The sequence below is a fragment of the Artemia franciscana genome, chromosome 17 (assembly GCF_032884065.1).
Source record: "Artemia franciscana chromosome 17, ASM3288406v1, whole genome shotgun sequence".
Taxonomy (NCBI): Eukaryota; Metazoa; Arthropoda; class Branchiopoda; order Anostraca; family Artemiidae; genus Artemia; species Artemia franciscana.
Window position 1 is genome coordinate 37,582,260 of NC_088879.1, and position 19,701 is coordinate 37,601,960.

The 19,701-nt window shown below is 35.2% G+C and overlaps 1 protein-coding gene across 3 annotated transcripts in view; it reads left to right on the forward strand.

Annotated features, from left to right (window-relative positions):
• Window positions 1-19,701, forward strand: part of LOC136038217 (uncharacterized) — a gene marked incomplete in the record, with an annotated part of 124,171 nt that overhangs the window by 38,197 nt on the left and 66,273 nt on the right. For 2 of the 3 annotated variants that reach the window (XM_065721304.1, XM_065721305.1), the window contains 1 exon segment: window positions 2,101-2,281. In XM_065721304.1, coding sequence (XP_065577376.1) covers window positions 2,101-2,281 — 181 coding nt within the window. 3 annotated transcript variants of the gene reach the window in all.

Below are 19,701 nucleotides of genomic sequence, written 5' to 3' on the forward strand. Positions count from 1 at the left end.
TGTGTCCCGGTCTGTAATTTCTCTTTGAGTGTTTTTTCTTTTTAGTTTTTTTTTTTAGTTTTTTACCTTTTTTCTTTTTTCAGTTTTCTTTTTCTTCTTTATTTTTCAGCGTCACTATGAAGTACATATCGACGAACCTTTGTTTTTTTAACTTAAATCTGGTAGGCATTGATGACCTTATCCAAGTCAAAATCCCAAACCCAATCGTCATCGCTATCATTTTCAGTTTTGATATGTTTTGACTCTCGCTGTCCAGGTGGATTTTCATCTAACTGCGCGGTTTTGTGTTCTTTAGCCGCAAGCCTGTCTTAAATACCGTTAATGACGTCACCGTCAAAGCAAAAATGACGACAACTAATTTCATGACGTCAGTCAACACAAAAACATGACGTCACCTGATCCACAGACAGACAGACAACTTATTTTTATATATATAGATAATAATAATGAATTATTTAATTTGCATTAAATAATAATTAATATTATTTAGATCATTAAGATTAAGAACATTACACTATTATGGTGATTAAGAATATTTTATTAAGATCAATATTATTAATTTTTAAGATTATTGATGATAGTTATTAATTGATGATCAATTGATCTAATATTGATGATCAATTATTAATTTAAAATAATAATCAATTATTTGATTATTATTTTTTATTGATTTTTGTTGTTGGTTTGGTCAGTAATGACCTAATCAAAGGTGATGTTTTTTTTAATTGATCATGTTAGCCGCGATTGATACAACCTGATAAAGAACAAAGTTCAGCCTATAGTAACAGAATACTTAAAAGCACTTTTTGAAAATAAAACTGTAAAGCGAGAAAAAACTGCCATTTGAAGTTGAGTCAGGAAGGGTAATTATGATTTCGTTTAATCATAACGGTAAAAGTTCATTTTGAAAGAAATCTAATGAGAATTCCGTCAAATCTAAAAATGGTGTCGGAGCGAAATGGCTGTACCAATAGAACCCCATTGTCAAAAACCTAATGCAGGCAGGTATCAGCCAAAACCCTGAACAATAAAGATCACTTTTTCGCATGGGTAGTAGGGATATTTCCTATTTTTTCTTTCGTTTTTTCATCACCACTAGTGTGGCACTGAAACATCATAGAGAATTGTTTGAGGGCTCCTTTGAAAGAAAATTACTATATCAATTTGCTTTTTGTAAGTAACAAAACTTGATATTTAAAGTAAAATGCAACTTCTGACAAATATTTTATTTCAAGTTTAATTTTTTTTAACATTCACAAATAAATAAATGAGAAAAACTAACACTTTCGTGCTGGAGAAAAAACCTGTAAGGATCTGTGGTCGTGCGAGCGTCCTATAACTCCTAGCTCCTAACTAATAATCACTCCTAGCTATAACTCCTTGCTAATAAGTGAAACAATTAGAACAATCTAACCAAAATTAATGATAAAAAGTTGTCTCAATAACTCGTCATCCCTCACTTCATCTACCCTGTCTCCCACAATAAAATTCAAGAATCGTCGCCCTTCTTCCAAAAAAAATCCATACAGATGAACCCAGGTCTTTCATAGAAAATGAAGACAGGGTACCGTGACGTAAATCAACTACTATTATGGGGCTATTGTGGAATACCGACAATCTATAGTATATGGAACAGAAGGCAGTGTTTAATGTGGTATAGAGACATAGAGAGATTCACATTGACAGAGAGAAAACTAAAAAGAGACAGAAGCAGAGAGGAAAAACTGCGAAAACAGGAAAATAGTGAGGGAAACTGACAAGAAAAAAGTATCTAACACTGACATCCAATTATTACTACAAGCCAGGTATAGGTGTTGTAACACAAAAGCTATGCAAGGTGACCAAACTCTATATTCCATTCTAAAACCGCTAATTTCTGCGTCATGGCCTTTCAGCTGAGATGTGCAATGAGGAAAAGGGAACCAACCATCCTTTTCTTTCTTTTGCGATCCCGCCTACCTTCCCCAAATTTTTCTAGGTCCCATTGACCTGCTGAACCTTCTATAAATCTGGGTCGACTCTGACTGAGCTCCCAAATTCTTAGGTATATATGCTTTGTATTTAATTGTAATAAATGTTATATTATAACACTTTTTTCAGAATTTTATGAAATGTTCTTTTTGTGGTGATGAATTCTTTTCGAAAGATGCTCTTGCTAATCATATGAGAATGCCATTAGAAACCATTGCTAATAGCAGATCTCCTTCTCCGCCAGGAAGGCCAACTTCATCAGTCTATGCCCCAAGTTTCTCACACAGAGAGTCAAAGGAAGCTAATTACAGTAAGTTGGTTTGTCCTACATTTAGGTTAGTTTTTCCAAACCATAGTGTCTTGAATTCCATGACTCCTGACTGTTGGAAATGACCAGCAATACCATGGAAAAGAGGTTGGAAATAAAAAAAAAAACGGTTATATTTAAAATCAGCTCTTTTAATAACTAAGACATTTCACTCAAAATTATATACAGATAAAAAATCAGAAACATATATATGTGATTAAGCATGGACCAACCAATCAAAATCAGCATTATTAGGCTAATGATAAAAGAAATAATTAGGCTAAAATTATTGTTTATTATAAGAGGTTGTGTGGTCACCGGCTTTGTTGCTTATCCGTTTCTATGTTCATTACCCTAAAAAGGAAGAGAAACAATATTCATGGCTATTTTCTGCAAATGATGGTTAATGTCCACTTTTGTACCACCGAACTCTCGCGTTGCTGAATGTACGTGCAACGACTGAATCCTATGTAATTGAACCCTCGTGCAACTTAACTCCTGTAGTTAATTTTCAGTATTCTATAAATTTGAGGCAATATAAAATACCAAACCTAAGTTAGGATACTTACAAGTTCTATCTTGTTGTATTTTGTTGTTTCTTAAGTTGCAAGTTGGAATGTCCAAGCTGCCCGTTGTTAGCACATATGATTTTTATGTAAAAGTTTGTTGTATAAACCTTGGATGGGGCTCATTCGATTGGAAATCAAAAGTTCCAGTGTGCTTTTTAAGAGTCAAAAGTGATAGGGCTACCCCCCATCTCACGCCCTTTTTCCCTAAATGGATGTGACCAAAATTTGTAGGTAGCCATTTTATTTAAAACAATCCAAAGGTTAAATAACCATGCCTTCAATGATCAGACCCCTGTACAGCCCCCGTTGCAAGGACTTTAAGCTATACAAGTTGCTTATTCTTAACATATAAGATTTTTTTTATTAAGAAAATATGGTATGTTTGATCCTGGATATCGTAACAAGCTCAGAGTATTAAGGTCAATTTTTAGAGGAATTGAGAAGGATGCCAAACATAATAAAAAAAATACTTTTCTTTTCTCGCTATGAAAAGGAAATATCAGCATTATCTAAGAAACAGCTGATGGTATTCAGCCCTCATATCGTTCGGGGAATGTTTAGGGAATTCCTTAACTAAATCAAAAGACACTAAGAGCATCCAGCTTTATAAGAACACTTATCTGCAATATCTCGGGAACAGCTGAGGGTATTCAGCTGGAATTTTCAGAGCATATTGACGGAAATTATGAAAAATGGTCGGGGGCAACCGGTACCCCTCTTATGCCCCTTTTCAGCTGCAATCTCCCCAAAGGCATTTGATTCAAATTTTTGTATAGCCATCTTGTTCAGAATAGTCGAAAAGTCGAATATCTACTTTTCCAGGGATGCCAGGCTTTCATAGTCTCATGTTTTAAATTTTCCCTAAAACCCCCGTATTTTCCAGGATCGCTTATTTTAGTTCTTCCACTACTCTTCCAAGGATGACAAACCCCCCCCCCCCATAGTCCAGTGCTTTCTGTTTTCCACAAAACCCCCGAAACCTCCATAGTTTCAATTACCGGTTATTTTAATTCCTGTTTAAATAAAATAAAATTCCTGTTTGAATTACTATAGAAACTTGTTTCTGCTGCTCTTAAGCTTATTATGACTCTTTACTTTTTTTTTGAAAACTCTTTTCGGAACAATATTTTTTATTAATTTAATGAAAGCGCACGTAATGTATTATCTGAAAAGTTTTGAATGAATTACAGACAGGCCCCATTAACAAACCTAAAAAGAAGAAGAAATAGATCTGGCTTTAATGGTTTCTGAAATCCTTTTTTTTGTGACAATAAAGAACAGCTTTTTTTATGAATGATCTTCACAGGCATATATTTTATGACTTTAAAAAACAAAGTATTACAACAAGGTGCAACATGTAACGATTCCAGAGTTGTATGGGCTAAATGGGATTCACTTGCACTGGAGTTCAGCTGCACGGGGTTTCAGTAAAATGAGGTTCAGTTTGCATGAGGGTTCAGTTTTACAGAGGTTCGGTTACACTGGGGTTCAGTTAAATGGGGCTGAGTTGCATAGGGGTACAGTTTCATACGGCTCAGTTATCCGAGTATTCAGTTGCGTGGTGGTTCAGTTGCACAATGGTTTAATTGCCCTGGATTTAGGTTGCTTGGGCGTTCAGTTACACGAGGGTTCACTTACACGCTCACCAAATTTTATCCTTTGTTTTTAGAATAGTACTTGAGCGATATGGTCGGTCTTGGTGTTGGTTTGTAACAGAGAAAGGGACGAATATTTTGTGAAAAAGAGGAAAAACTGAAGCCATGTCTTCTCTAAAATTCTAGATCAACTCCAGAACCAATTTAATGTTTGCTTTCTAAACTGCTATATTCGATATACTCGATATAAGAATTCATTGAACATAAAAAAGTTAGAGCCAAAATTTTTCAATAGAATGTTTGTAAACAAATGCATAGGATTTTCTACTTAGCTCTTGAAAAGTGATTTATCCGCTAGCTAGTAGGCTCAAAAAGATATAAGATGCTAAAGCGTGAAAATTTTATTTCGATCGCAAATGGCAATTTTATTATTATAATATTGACACGCAAAGGCGGACGAAATTCAAAATGAAACAAAATCCAACAAGATTTCGAACGGTAAGGATTCATGGTAAATATATCAGTCCCTTTTAGTGTGAGTTTTCACTTTTTCTTAGTTTCAGCTTTGTGGGCATAGTCTACTTCAACCGTCATGTGACATTCTACTTCTTGTCATTGTTTTCACTCTCCTTACTCTACTGAAAATTGTACACACAACCAACATTGGTATGGAGTGCCAAAATGCTGCCATATTTTAATGTTGGGATAACATAAAAAAAAAGAAAAGAGTCAAAAATGGGGTTTTCAAAGGCCAAACGAAAATACTGAAGAAAACACAAAGCGAATATTTCGAAAGAACAATAGCGTCTCTTCTTCAGCGCGAACAAAATAGTATAATAAAAGAAAAACCAAAAAACGAACGAGGAAAGTACAACAACTTGCTGAAGAAGAGAGGCGGTTGTTCTCTCGAAATATTCGGTTTGTGTTTTCTTCAGTATTTCCGTTTGGCAAACGCCATTTTTGACCGTTTTCTTTCTTTATGTTATGGAGCTGAAGAAGAGAGGCGGTTGTTCTCTCGAAATATTCACTTTGTGTTTTCTTCAGTATGTTTGTTTGGCCTTTGAAAACCCCATTTTTTATCGTTTTCTTATTTATGTTATGGCAGACCAATGTGGTTTAAGAAATTATCTTCGTCATGCTTATTGCGAGCATTCTATTGTTGGGATTTTTATCATTATTGAGATTTAAACCACTAAGAAATTAGACTTTGGAAATCACTTACAGGTCCAATTACAAAATCAATACATCAAAATGGGTGTTCCGCTCACAGGGGGAAATCTTGAGTATTTTTATTGGTGGGGGGGCAAGAGGGGTCCATGTTCAGATAGTCAAAGAACATGGGATATATAATATTTTTTCTTCACATTATGGGGGTAGGGGCAACTGCAACCCCTTGCCCTCCAAACGACGCCTCTGTCCGCTTTTATGTGTTACCCAAAGCTCAAAATATATCTGAAGTAAAGTCTGTAACGCAACAGTAATTTGCCTACTATATCCATAGAAACTTGTATACCCAAAAAGTAAAGTAATTAGGAGAGATATAAAAATGCGACTAAATAACGCATAACAACTATATATTTAAAAGCCCTAGATTCTCGGTAATACGAAGTATTTCTGCCCAAAAAGAAAAGTAATTAGGAAACTTTTCTATGCAAAAAGTAAAGTAACTAGGAAAGATCAAGATAGTGCGAGTAAATGACGCATAATAATGACATCTTTATTGCTCTAAAAGCCCTACAGTTTTTTTTTATAAAATGAGTTTTTAATTTTTCACAAAGTGAAAAATTCTATTGTAAATACAATAAACAAAACTGACTTAACACTAAATAAACAAAACATTTTATCAAGTAGATATACCGCTCATCCACACTTACAAAACAATCGTCCCTCTTTATACTCGCAAGTCGTCTTTTAGCAAACCCCCGACATCCTTACATTTCTGTCTCATCCTTACCTCCATACATGGGGCAAAAGTGAGTACCATGCTGCGATTTCCACTCCCCTTAACGGTTTCTTCTTGCCCCAAGTTATAAACTGTTCATAAACCTTCAACTCAGTAATGCACATTAGCTCCTCCTTTCTTAAGCTTACTTTAAAAAGAATCCCTCACCCCATGTCTCCTTCACGACTGCGCCTAGTCACAGTATATCTGAGCGACTTCTTTTGCACTGTTAACCGTGTATATCTAGGTCAAGTAAAATATTGCCCACCATTTTTGTCACCTTATTATCTATACCTAATCCATTATTCCATATTTCCCCCAATCTGCCATCTTTTAAAATTTGCCTTGCCTAGTACAGCCACGAACTAGGAGACTCATTTCCAAGAGCTTCTAAATAAGCCAATTTAAGTAGCCGAACTCGTGGCATCTTTACAAAACGTCCGAAGAAGTTAATCATATTCACTAGCCTAGGACTTAATAGCGAAAAAATTTGCAAATCCCCTCTAACTATTAAACTCTTAATGTTTCCCTTTACTACTGAACATCTCTTACATTAGCCTAACTTAAATCTTTCCAATTTGTCACCTTGCTGGAACCCTAAATCTTATCACGCATAAACTTACGATCATATAAAAATTATCAGTAGTGAATGCGATTTTCTTTTGTTTTAACTTAAAAAACTTCTCCTCAAGACAAGTTTTTCAAGGAAGAGTAAAGACCACCATTAAGCCTAGAATGAGCAATAAATAAATGAAGCTCAAAACGAACAGAAATCGTGGTAACGAACTGTAGTAAGGAGCGACCCGGCTCAATAGTAACCAAAACTCTAAAAAAGACTCAAAACTCTGGAATTTTGATACCTATAGCTATCAAACAGTTCGTGGTAACGAACTGTAGTAAGGAGCGACCCGGCTCAATAGTAACCAAAACTCTAAAAAATGGAATTTTGATACCAATAGCTACATCAAAAGAATCGCATTTTAATGCTGGTTTTAAATATATAAGTTTCATCAAGTTTAGTCTTACCCATCAAAAGTTACGAGCCTGAGAAAATTTGCGTTATTTTAGAAAATAGGGGGAAACGCCCCCTAAAAGTCATAGAATCTTAACGAAAATCACACCATCAGATTCAGCGTATCAGAGAACCCTACTGAAGAAGTTTCGAGCTCCTATCTACAAAAATGTGGAATTTTGCATTTTTTGCCAGAAGGCAGATCACGGATGCGTGTTTATTTGTTTTTTTTTTTTGTTTTTTTTTTCCCCAGGGGTGATCGTATCGACCCAGTTGTCCTAGAATGTTGCAAGAGGGCTCATTCTAACGGAAATGAAAAGTTCTAGTGCCCTTTTTAAGTGACCAAAAAAATTGGAGGGCACCTAGGCCCCCTCCCACGCTAATTATTTTCCCAAAGTCAACGTATCAAAATTCTGAGATAGCCATTTTATTCAGCGTAGTCGAAAAACCTTATAACTATGTCTTTGGGGACGCCTTACTCCCCCACAGTCCCCGTGGGAGGGGCAACAAGTTACACACTTTGACCTGTGCTTACATATAGTAATGGTTATTGGGAAGTATACACGCGTTTTCAGGAGGATTTTTTTGGTTTGGGGGAGGGGTTGAGAAGAGGGGGATATGCTGGGGGAACTTTCCTTCGAGAATTTGTAATGGGAGAAGAAAATTTCCATGAAGGGAGAGCAGGATTTACTAGCATTATTAAAAAAAAAAACAATTAAAAAATAAAAGTGAAAAAGCTTTTTCAGCTGGAAGTAAGGAACAGCAATAAAACTTAAAACAAACAGAAATTATTACCCATATGAGGGGCTCACCTCCTTCTAATACCTCGCTCTTTACGCTAAAGTATTTTCGGTAATTTCAACTACTTATTCTACGGCTTTTGTGATTCAGGGGGTCATTCTTAATGAATTGGGATAAAATTTAAGCTTTAGTGTAAAGAGCGAGGTACTGACGATGGGGCGAATCCCCTCATATATGTAATAAAAACATGAGAATACAAAAGTTCTTTACGTAAGCTAATTTATAAGTTACGTAAATCTTTTACCAATAAAAAGATTCGTAAAAAATTAAAAGTTCTAGTTGCCTTTTTAATTAACCAAAAAATCGGGGGGCAACTAGGCTTCGTCCCCCGCTCTTTTTTTCTCAAAATCATTCGATCAAAATTATGAGAAAGCCATTGAGCCAAAAAAAAATATGCAAATTTCGTTTTGATCATTCCTCTGCGGAGAGCCAAAATCAAAACATGCATTGATTCAAAAACGTTCAGAAATTAAATAAAAAAAACAAGTTTTTTCAACTGAAAGTAAGGAGTGACATCAAAACTTAAAACGCACAGAAATTACTTCGTATATGAAAGAGGCTGCTTCCTCATCAACGCCCCGCTCTTTACGCTAAAGTTTTTTACTGTTTTAGAAAGAAGAATTGAGAGAAAGAGTCAAACTTTAGCGTAAAGAGCGGGGCGTTGATGAGGAAGCAGCCTCTTTCATATACGAAGTAATTTCTGTGCGTTTTAAGTTTTGATGTCACTCCTTACTTTCAGTTGAAAAAACTTGTTTTTTTTATTTAATATCAAAAGAATCGCATTTTAATGCTGATTTAGAATATATAAGTTTAATCAAGTTTAGTCTTACCCATCAAAAGTTACGAGCCTGAGAAAATTTGCGTTATTTTAGAAAATAGGGGGAAACACCCCCTAAAAGTCATAGAATCTTAAACCATTAAATTACACCATCATATTCAGCGTATCAGAGAACCCTACTGTAGAAGTTTCAAGCTCCTATCTACAAAAATGTGGAATTTTTGTATTTTTTGCCAGAAGACAGATCACGGATGCGTGTTTATTTGTTTGTTTTTTTGTTGTTTTTTTCCCCCAGGGGTGATCGTATCGACCCAGTTGTCCTAGAATGTTGCGAGAGGGCTCAACGGAAATGAAAAGTTCTACTGCCCTTTTTAAGTGACCAAAATAAAATGGAGGGCACCTAGGCCCCCTCCCACGCTAATTATTTTCCCAAAGTCAACGGATCAAAATTCTGAGATAGCCATTTTATTCAGCGTAGTCGAAAAACCTTATAACTATGTCTCTGGGGACGACTTACTCCCCCACAGTCCCCGTGGGAGGGGCTACAAGTTACAAACTTTGACCAGTGCTTACATATAGTAATGGTTATTGGGAAGTGTGCAGGCGTTTTCAGGAGGATTTTTTGGTTGGGGGAGGGATTGAGAAGAGGGGGATATGCTGGGAGAACTTTCCATCAAGGAATTTGTCATGGGGGAAGAAAATTTCCATGAAGGGAGCTCAGGATTTACTAGCCTTATTTAAAAAAAAAACAATGAAAAAATGAATATGAAAAAGTTTTTTCAGCTGGAAGTAAGAAGCAGCATTAAAACTTAAAACCAACAGAAATTATTACCCATATGAGGGGCTCACCTCCTCCTAATTCCTCGCTCTTTACGCTAAAGTATTTTTAGTAATGTCAACTATTTATTCTAAGGCTTCTGTGATTCAGGGGTCATTCTTAATGAATTGGGACAAAATTTAAGATTTAGTGTAAAGAGAGAGGTACTGACGAGGGGGCGAACCCTCTCATATATGTAGTAAAAACATGAGAATAAAAAGTTCTTTATGTAAGCTAATTTATAAGTTACGTATATCTTTTACTAATAAAAAGATTAGTAAAAAATTAAAAGTTCTAGTTGCCTTTTTAATCAACCAAAAAATTGGAGGGCAACTAGGCTTCCTCCCCCACTCTTTTTTTCTCAAAATCATTCGATCAAAATTATGAGAAAACCATTTAGCCAAAAAAAAATATGCAAATTTCGTTTTAATTATTCCTCTGCGGAGAGCCAAAATCAAAACATGCATTGATTCAAAAACGTTCAGAAATTAAATAAAAAACAAGTCTTTCCAACTGAAAGTAAGGAGCTGCATTAAAACTTGGAACGAACAGAAATTAGTTCGTATATGAAAGGGGCTGCTTCCTCATCAACGACCCGCTCTTTACGCTAAAGTTTTTTACTGTTTTAAAAAGAAGAGTTGAGAGAAAGAGTCAAAGTTTAGCGTAAAGAGCGGGACGTTGATGAGGAAGCAGTCCCTTTCATAGACGAAGTAATTTCTGTTCGTTTTAAGCTTTAATGTCGCTCCTTACTTTCAGTTGAAAAAACTTGTTTTTTTATTTAATTATAATAAAAAGCCGAGTTAAACTGAAAGCGAGTAAACATTAACATTAGTAGGGCTGATAACTCCCCTGCCTTTTAAGGTTTTGATAATTTTTTACTCATGAATGTAAAATGCATTTCGGTAAAATACGAGATTTAGGGGGGGTATCCACCCTCTGATCACTCTGAATCTTAAAAAGGACACTATTACATCTGATTTCCTATCAAATGAGCCCATTCTGGAGTTTTACGATCACATTTTCTATGTATATCTTATATGCCCCTACGGCATAAGTTACAACCCATACATTGAGGGCTGTGTGTGGGGAGGTGTCATTCTCAAAGACATAGCTTCCGGACGTTTTAACTACGTTGAACAAGATGGCCATCTAAAAATTTGGATTTTATGTGTTCGGTGAATGGTGGAGGTGGGGGGGGCTAGTTGCCCTCCAATTACTATCGACTAATAAAGAGGGAACTAGGCCTTTCAATGTCCAGTTGAATGAGCTCTTTTTGAAGTTTGTAAGACAACAAATCAAACATTTCGTGGTAACAAACTGTAGTAAGGAGCGACCCACCTCAATAGTAACCGAAACTCTTATAAACGGAGTTTTGATACCAATAGTTACATCAAAAGAATCACATTTTAATGCTGATTGTAAATGTATAAGTTTCACCAAGTTTAGTCATACCCATCAAAAGTTACGAGCCTGAGAAAATTTGTCTTAATTTAGAAAATAGGGGGAAACATCCCCTAAAAGTCATAGAATATGAACGAAAATCACACCATCAGCTTCAGCGTATCAAATAACCCTACTGTAGAAGTTTCAAGCTTGTATCAACGAAAAAGTGGAATTTTGTATTTTTTTGCAAGAAGACAAATCATGGATGCGTGTTTATTTGTTGTTTTTTTCCCAGGGATGATCGTATCGACCCAGTTGTCCTAGAATGTCGAAATAGTGCTCATTCTGACGAAAATTGAAAGTTCTAGTGCCCTTTTTAAGTGACCAAAAATTTGGAGGGCACCTAGTCCTCCTCTCACGCACATTTTTCCCCAAGGTCACCGGATCAAAATTTTGAGATAAATATTCTGTTCAGCTTAGTCGAAAACTTAATAAATATGTCTTTGTGGATGACTTATCCCCCCCTCAGTCCCCGGGAGAGGGGCTACAAGTTACAAACTTTGACCATTGTTTACATATAGCAATTGTTAATTATGAAGTGTACAGACGTTTTCAGGGGGACTTAGTTGAGTCCCCCTTTATTGAGTTGAGTCTTGGCTTAACTTTTCGTTAAGAAGTAACTATGCCGAGGCTATTTTAAAAAATGGATTTTTAACCAAGAACTTTTATTTTAGGCTAAGTGTTTTTTGTGTTATTTTTGTTATTTTCTTTGCTGAAGACGGCCCTTAGATATAGGGCAAAAATATTCAAATAGGTTTTGTTCATTCACTGTCTTGGGAAAAAAAGTCCTCGTTATTCTCTCTCCTGTATTACTGCACCGTTCATTCGATCGCCAAGGAACTTTAATAAGCGGTTAAATATAGCTTAGCGAAGGTTTTAGGTATAAAGTTTTTTTCGAACTTCCCTGTATAACATTCTTAGATATTTTCGCCCTAGCTGAATCTAGAGACCCCTCAGCCCAAATACTTCATAGTCCTTTCCGTTCACACTACTCAGATTTTTGGGCATTCAATTTATGGGTTAGTTAATTGTGAATTCTGCCATCTAGCACTCTTCCAAAGTTATGAAATTCCCTTGTCCTATAAGTTTTCTGTCTTTGGAAACCAATAGTTTCGTTAATGGGTTATTCAGCATAATTTTGCAAATACTTTTTTTAATGTAGAAACTCTGTCGTTATTTTACATATGGGGAAAAATTTTCTAGGGGGAGATGGGGGATTTTCGTGTTAAAATGAATTTGATTTGTATTTCTTTTTCTGACTCTGTACAATTGTAATCAAAACACATTGATTAGGTAATCCATATGAATTTAGAATAAAAAATAATTTCAGTCAACACACAGCCGATCAACTAACACTTCATATTGTGTCCTCTATTGACCAGTCAAAAGACAAATACCTGAGAAAGACATTTTGATAGATTAGAATCTGATATTTTGTGATTCAGCTCAATTAGGCATACAAACTATGCACTAAGATAGTTAATTGATATTTATCCATTTTGAATGTTTTAATAGAATATTTTTTCTTGAGTTAGCCTAGCTCACTATCCCTTAAATAATACTTTTTTGTTGCTATTAATAGCAACAAAAGGAACGTGGTTCCCTTGCTAAAATGACCTCAAATTCCAGTAGGAGTTGACCTCAGGTGTTAAAAACCGTGAAAACTTGTCAAAAAAAAATGTTTTTCTATTGACATGAAACTTATATCCTTAAAAACGTGTAGGTTTCAATGGGTGATTACCCCACTGGGGACTACCCCCCATGGTGATTACCTCATTTCCTGTATTCATCCAACATACAGAATTTTCGCAGCTGTGTCACAGAAAACAATTTAGGATTGTCGCTAAAGCGTTGAAAAAGTAAAGAGTGACGCATTTTCCATATATGTATTTTTCGAATCATCGTATAGGAAGTGTATTCGTATAAAGTTGACTTAAGGGGTGTTTCCGTCATGAATAAAACGCTTATGAACGCTTAGGAACTTTTCGTGTCCACGGATTTCCACATGACATCGAATGACAATTTTGGAATAAACATTTTAATCCAAAAAGCCAAAAAGACGGAAAAAGTGGTCCCTGGGGTGACCTAGCCCAAAATATAAGTGCCCCAAATCAGTCAAATAACACACTTTGAAACATAGACTTTGTAGATACAGTTTAATAAAAAGATGAACTGCTATACCTTGTGAAAATCAGCATCCTAGAAAGTTTTTGTCTATAATATTATACACGTATAAAAACAAGAAAGGAAATAATAAATGAAAAGGGTATAATCAAATAGGTAAAAAACGAGGATTTTGTCAGCCAGTAGCAAAATATGAAGATGAAAATCAAGCAAAAATATCGACAAGGATATCAGACGCCAAGTCGTCTTCAGTGCTAAAAAAAAAACAATGAAGTCTAACCTTCTGAAGTGAATTCTACGAGAGGAGAAAAGACACTGAATCAAACAACAACAAAAAAACAAAAAACTTGAGATCAATGAAAGAGAAGTTACTGATTAGATTGAATAAGTATCCTTCGCCTTGTAACCATATCTATTTATTATACGGTCGAAGTCTACCTCAGTATTTAGGTGAATGTTTATAATGGCTAGTCCTCTCAGTCTAGAGTCATGTCAGTTCAGAGCTCTAAGTTAGTATTTCCTCTTCTATTCGTCCAAAACTATCAAACAGTTCATGGTAACGAACTGTAGTAAGGTGCGACCCGGCTCAATAGTAACCGAAATTCTAAAAAATGGAATTTTGGTACCAATACTTGCATCAAAAGAATCGCATTTTAATGCTGATTTTAAACATATAAGTTTCATCAAGATCAGTTATACCCATCAAAAATTACGAGCCTGAGAAAATCTGCCTCATTCTAGAAAATAGGGGGAAACGCCCCCTAAAAGTCAGAATCCTAATGAAAATCACACCATCAGATTCAGCGTATCAGAGAACCCTATTAGTAGAAGTTTCAAGCTCCTATCTACAAAAATGTAGAATTTTGTATTTTTGGTCAGAAGGCAGATCACGGATGCGTGTTTATTTGTTTTTTTTTCCAGGGGTGATCATACCGACCCAGTGGTCCTAGAATGTTGCGAGAGGGCTCATTCTAAGCGATATTAGTAAAATATAACAGAGACCGCACAAAGTGACTACAACCTTTTTTCAAGCTTGTTTGAAAAAGAAACAGTCTTAATAATTAAAAACTAAAGTCCAACTATTTAAAACTAATTACAAAAAAAATAACTTTCGTCCCAACCCAAACCAGTGCAAACGTTCCTAACCACAAATCCATCACCTCTTTAGGGAGGGGGCGTGACCCCGCCCCCTGGACCCGCCTCTGGTCGTACATAAAAAAAACGGTAAATGTGTATTTTACAATAATGTTGTTTGATGCAGGGCCTGATTCCCCTCCCTTTACTTATGACCTTTTTTATGATATTGCTCTTCTACTAGAGTACAAGTTTTTGAAGCAGAGGCGGAGAAAAGTCGAACTTTAGCGCAATGATGAGGTTATTGAGGCAGTGGTATCCCTCCCTATGCCTGACAATAATACCTGCTTGTTTTAGCGACCACACGTTGTTCTTGATCTTAAATCTGGTTTTCTGTATCCACTCGAAGATAATCGGCTTAGCCTGAGTGAGATAAACGGTAACTATGCAGGTATATTTTAATTAAATATTTAATTAATAAAGGTTTTGATTAAAGATAAAGATTGAATTAAAGATTAATTAGGTTTGGTATTTAGTATAATGCGTTCTGGGCGGCCAGGTTTCCATAATTCTTCGTTGTACTTTCCCTAACTTTGTTACTAAAGTATTGTTTTTTCATCAAATTTGGTATATTAATTAGGATTAACTTTACTTCTTTAGTGTGGTCGCTATAGCACGCAAGTGCCATGATAATTGCTGTTCGTTTTGAGTTTTAGTATCCCCCTATCTAGCTTAATTTGCCCTTGGAATGACGTATGGACGGATGATACGTCATTTGGCTTCTTAGAAGTTATTTTATCTGTTTATATATACAATCTATTAGTCTATTTAGTTTTGTTTTTTATAGTTTTTATTTTATTTATATTCTCTTTTTTCTACTTTTGCTCTTCTCTTTATGAGTAAGTGATTATTTTAATTTTTTTTCTTCTCGGAGTAAGTGACTCGTTTATCTTCCCCCTTCTTTACAGGCCAAAGTGCCTTTGGAGGAAAAGTAGAATGTAATATTGTATGTGTATTTCATGATGAATAAATCTTATCTATAGATAGACTTATTTATCAACAAATGAACTGACATCATTTTTGTACAATCCTAAAAAGGACTTATGCAAGATTTGCCTCTCACTCACTCGGACTATCTGTCTTAGATTTTTCTTGAACTAGCCATGGCTTGATGCCCTCAAGTACCTATTTATTTATTTATTATTACGAATAGCGGTAAGCATCAGTGCTTGTCGCAAAAACTTGATTTTAGTTCAATTGAAACAATTTTACAGGAGGTGACGTTTGTATTTTTGGGGTATGATCCGTTCATTATAAAAACATTGCTTCTGGGAAAGGCTTCTCCATCCCTCCCGCTTTCATTTTTTGTGGCAATATGATCTTTGAATATTTATGTAGTTTTCGATGCTTCTAAGCCAATTGGGCATATCAGAAATTTTTGCTGGATATAGTATAAACACTGATCAGGCCAAAAATCTGAAAATTTGGCACAAAATGGCTGAAACTCCTTCCTTTGCCATGATCTCTTTTTCAGAGGCACTGCTCTAGCGTTTCAAACGGTTCGTGGTAACGAAGTGCAAGCAAGGAGTGACTCGGCTCAATAGTAACCGAAACTTTAAAAAAGAAATTTTGATATTAATAGATGCGTACAAGAATTAGCTTATTATGTGTTAAAAGTTACGATCCTGAGAAAATTTGCCTGATTTTTGAATTAGGGGGAACATCTCCTAAAATTCAACGATTGTTAATGAAAATCACATCATCAGATTCAGCGTACCAAAGAATCTACTGTAGAAGTTTTGAGCTCATGTATACAAAAATGCTTATTTTTGCTATTTTTGCCAGAAGACAGAAAACAGATTTTTTGGGTGGGGGGGGGGTGATCTTATTGAAATAAAAGTTCTAAACGATCAGTAGAGGGTGCATTTTAACGGAAATTGAAAGTTCTAATGCCACTTTTAAGTGACAAAATAGGCTGGAGAGCAGCTTGTCCCCCTTCCAAGGTCATTTTTTTCCCAAAGTTGTGTGATCAAAATTTGAGAGAGCCATTTTGTTCAGTAGCCTATAGTTGAAAATTCAAATAACTATGTTCTTAGGGGTAAAATGACCCCCTGAAGTCGGTGGAGAGAGGCTTTTAAGTTACGAAATTTGCCCATTGTTTACGTAGAAATTTGTTAGTGAGAAATATACATACATTTTCCGGGGGTGGACTTTTCTAGGATCGATTTCAGTAGCGAGAATCTTCCTTGGGGAGAGAAATTTCTGGTGGTGAATTTTTAAGGGGAAATTTTACAGAGGGGGATTTGATAGAATTCCTACACGAAATTCTTTTTAATTACTTTACATCCTCTTTGCTACGTAAGTTTTGCATGTTAAGATTTTTCGGGGGAAATGTTCGGGGGCTATTTTCCGCGTATTTTGATTTCCAGGAAAAAATTTCCACGGAAATAGGCATTTCCCGAATGATCGAGAGACTGATTAGCGATTGAAGTCTTTTTCAAATGAAAATATGCAATGGATAATTTTTCAGGATGAATCATCCGTAAAAAAGTTTACGGGGAGTGGCTCTTGTCCGTCCTTGTCCCTCTTGTTAACACCTTGCTCTTTACGCTAAATTTTGACTGTTTGTCCTAATTTTTTAAGAACGGCTGCTGAAACACTTTTTAAATTTAATCCTAAAGCAAAGATCCATTAGCTTCAATATATTATTTATTTATTACTTACAACAACTTTCCGAAAAGGAAGTTGATTCACCTTAGCTGAAAAGACCAATAACTGCAGCTTTGGGTATGACATGACCCCCCTGAAAGGGTTGTAAGTTACATAATTTGCCCATTCTTTACACATAGCATTTATTACTGGAAAACAATGTTTTCCGCAATTTTTTTTTTGGGGGGGGGGAGGTTACGGGGTAAATTTTCAATGGGGAGAAAATTTCAGGGAAATTTTCCAGGAAAAATTGGATATTGGATATCAGATATGGGGGAATAATTTCGTTAAGTGAAAATTTTTTATCGCTTAACAACGGAAGAAAATAGTTAGGGAGGGTGTGGGTTAAAGATCGTTACTATTTTTGTCCGATGTATAGAGAGAATGATTAAGATTTATCCCATTTTTTTGGTTGATTTTGTACAGCTGGGAAGTTTTGCTGGGAGTTGGGTGGAAATATTTTGGGTAAAAAGACGTGATGAAGGGTCGTTTGTTGGGCTTTTAGAAAATATGAATTAAATTAGTATAGGCAATTATTGTAGTTTCATCCCTGTGGGTATGGCGCGTCGAGATTTTTTTTTGAATAGTTGTGCTTAAAAACAAAAGAAAAACAATGTGTAGGCCTATATGCTCTGTTTGCCATGGCCCTAATTTTTTTTTTTTTTTTTTTTTTTTTTTTTGGCAAATATCATGTCCTATCATCATATTATATCCTTCCTTATTATATACGAAGGTTGTTTATTCATATTCATACTTTAATTGTTAAATAATAATAACCTTTAATAAGTCATTTTCTTTAATTCAGTATTGCGTAAATAAAGCTTTGTTGCTCTTAGTTGAAATGGAATGATCTTAAGGGAAAAAAAATTCACAGATGAATTTCAATTTAAAACAAGTTACAATTCATGCCATACATTGCGGCCGATTGCGGGGATAAATATCAGTTGGTTTCATGATGTCGTACCAAATAGTGAAAAACTCAAGAGGTTCAAGACTTATTGACGAGAAAAATTATTCATATAGAATTGAAAGATCTTTAAGTAGGAAAACCTACTGGAAGTGTCATTTTTACGATAAAATTAAGTGTCCTGGACGATTTCATACTAGTTTTGATGGGGGTTGGAGAATGGTGAATAAGCATAATCATGGGCCTGAGGATTTGAATTCAAAGAGGCTCAGGAGGGGAATTGATGATGTTGTTATATTTGATAGTGATTATATACAGTGTCATGACGTTGCTGCATTTGTTACTGCAGAATTGCATGATGATGATGCTACAAAACCACAGGAAGGTAAATAAATTCAAAACATTTGGCTGCAGATTAATTGGAACTCTATTAAAATTTAGGGGGTAAAATTCTAGACAATCTACTTTTTGCTATCTTAGAAAGTGAGGCTAGGAAAATAAAACTTTCAGCCATGAATCCAGGACCAAAAACATACTCCGGGACCAAAAACAATACTCTTCTGATGTCTATTTTAGAAATATGCCTTTTTGACAGGTTTGGAATGCCTGTTGGAATTTGGGCATAATAATATTATACCTCAATTGGTACTTATATGTTATATAGTAAACACTCGGGTAAAATTCTAGTTAATTGACTTCTTGATATCTCAGAAAAAGTTTAGGTTAGGAAAATGAAACTTTCAGGGATGAATCTACAGACTAAAGTATGTCCCGGGAAGGTATTTTGAAGCAACCACCTCCACTCCTTCTCCCTCTAGAGGGCCCTAACCTTTGATGACCTTTAAAAATATGTGTGTTATAAAAGTGAAACCTTGTAAAATAGATATTCTGCTTAATTGAAGTACAAAAAAAAAATGTTTTCAGCTTTATAACTTAGCTCAATTCCGTTTTATAAGATTTTAAAGATATGCAAATACATTTCCTAAATTTTGAAGAAAAAAAAATATTGATATGGCTCAAAATTCTACTCAAATAACAGGAATTGCATTTTCAGAACTAAAGGCAGAGAAAAAGCAACTAGTAACTGAAAATTAAGGTAAAATATTGTTTTGTCAAAATTTCAATAGGTAGACCTGTCATGTAGGCAAACTTCAGGGCCCTCAAGAGGGAGAATGAGTGAAGGTGGGTACCTTAAAATGCCTTCGCGGGACATACTTTAGTCTGTAGATTCATCCCTGAAAGTTTCATTTCCCTAACCTAAGCCCTTTGCAAGAAGTCAATTAACTAGAATTTTACCAACACTCGAAAAGTGAAATTCGATTAATGCTAATGAAATAAAACAAAATATGATGAAAATATAATAATTTAGAAACAAATTTGGGCTATATATTTGAAGATTTGGGAGGGGGAGGGTTAAAGTATAGCATATATTAAATTTGTGACCTAACCTAACCAAACAAAAATACCAACTTAATACTTAAATAAAATATAGCTACAATTTATTTTCTAACCAAGCCAAAGCTAATTGTGTGGTATAAAGAAGTTGCTTGACCACTTTCTTGTGTCTTGTTCGTATCATCCGCGATCAAAATCATATAGTGTTTATTATATAACCGATAAGTTTCCCTTAATTTTCAATTTTCAGTGGCTGT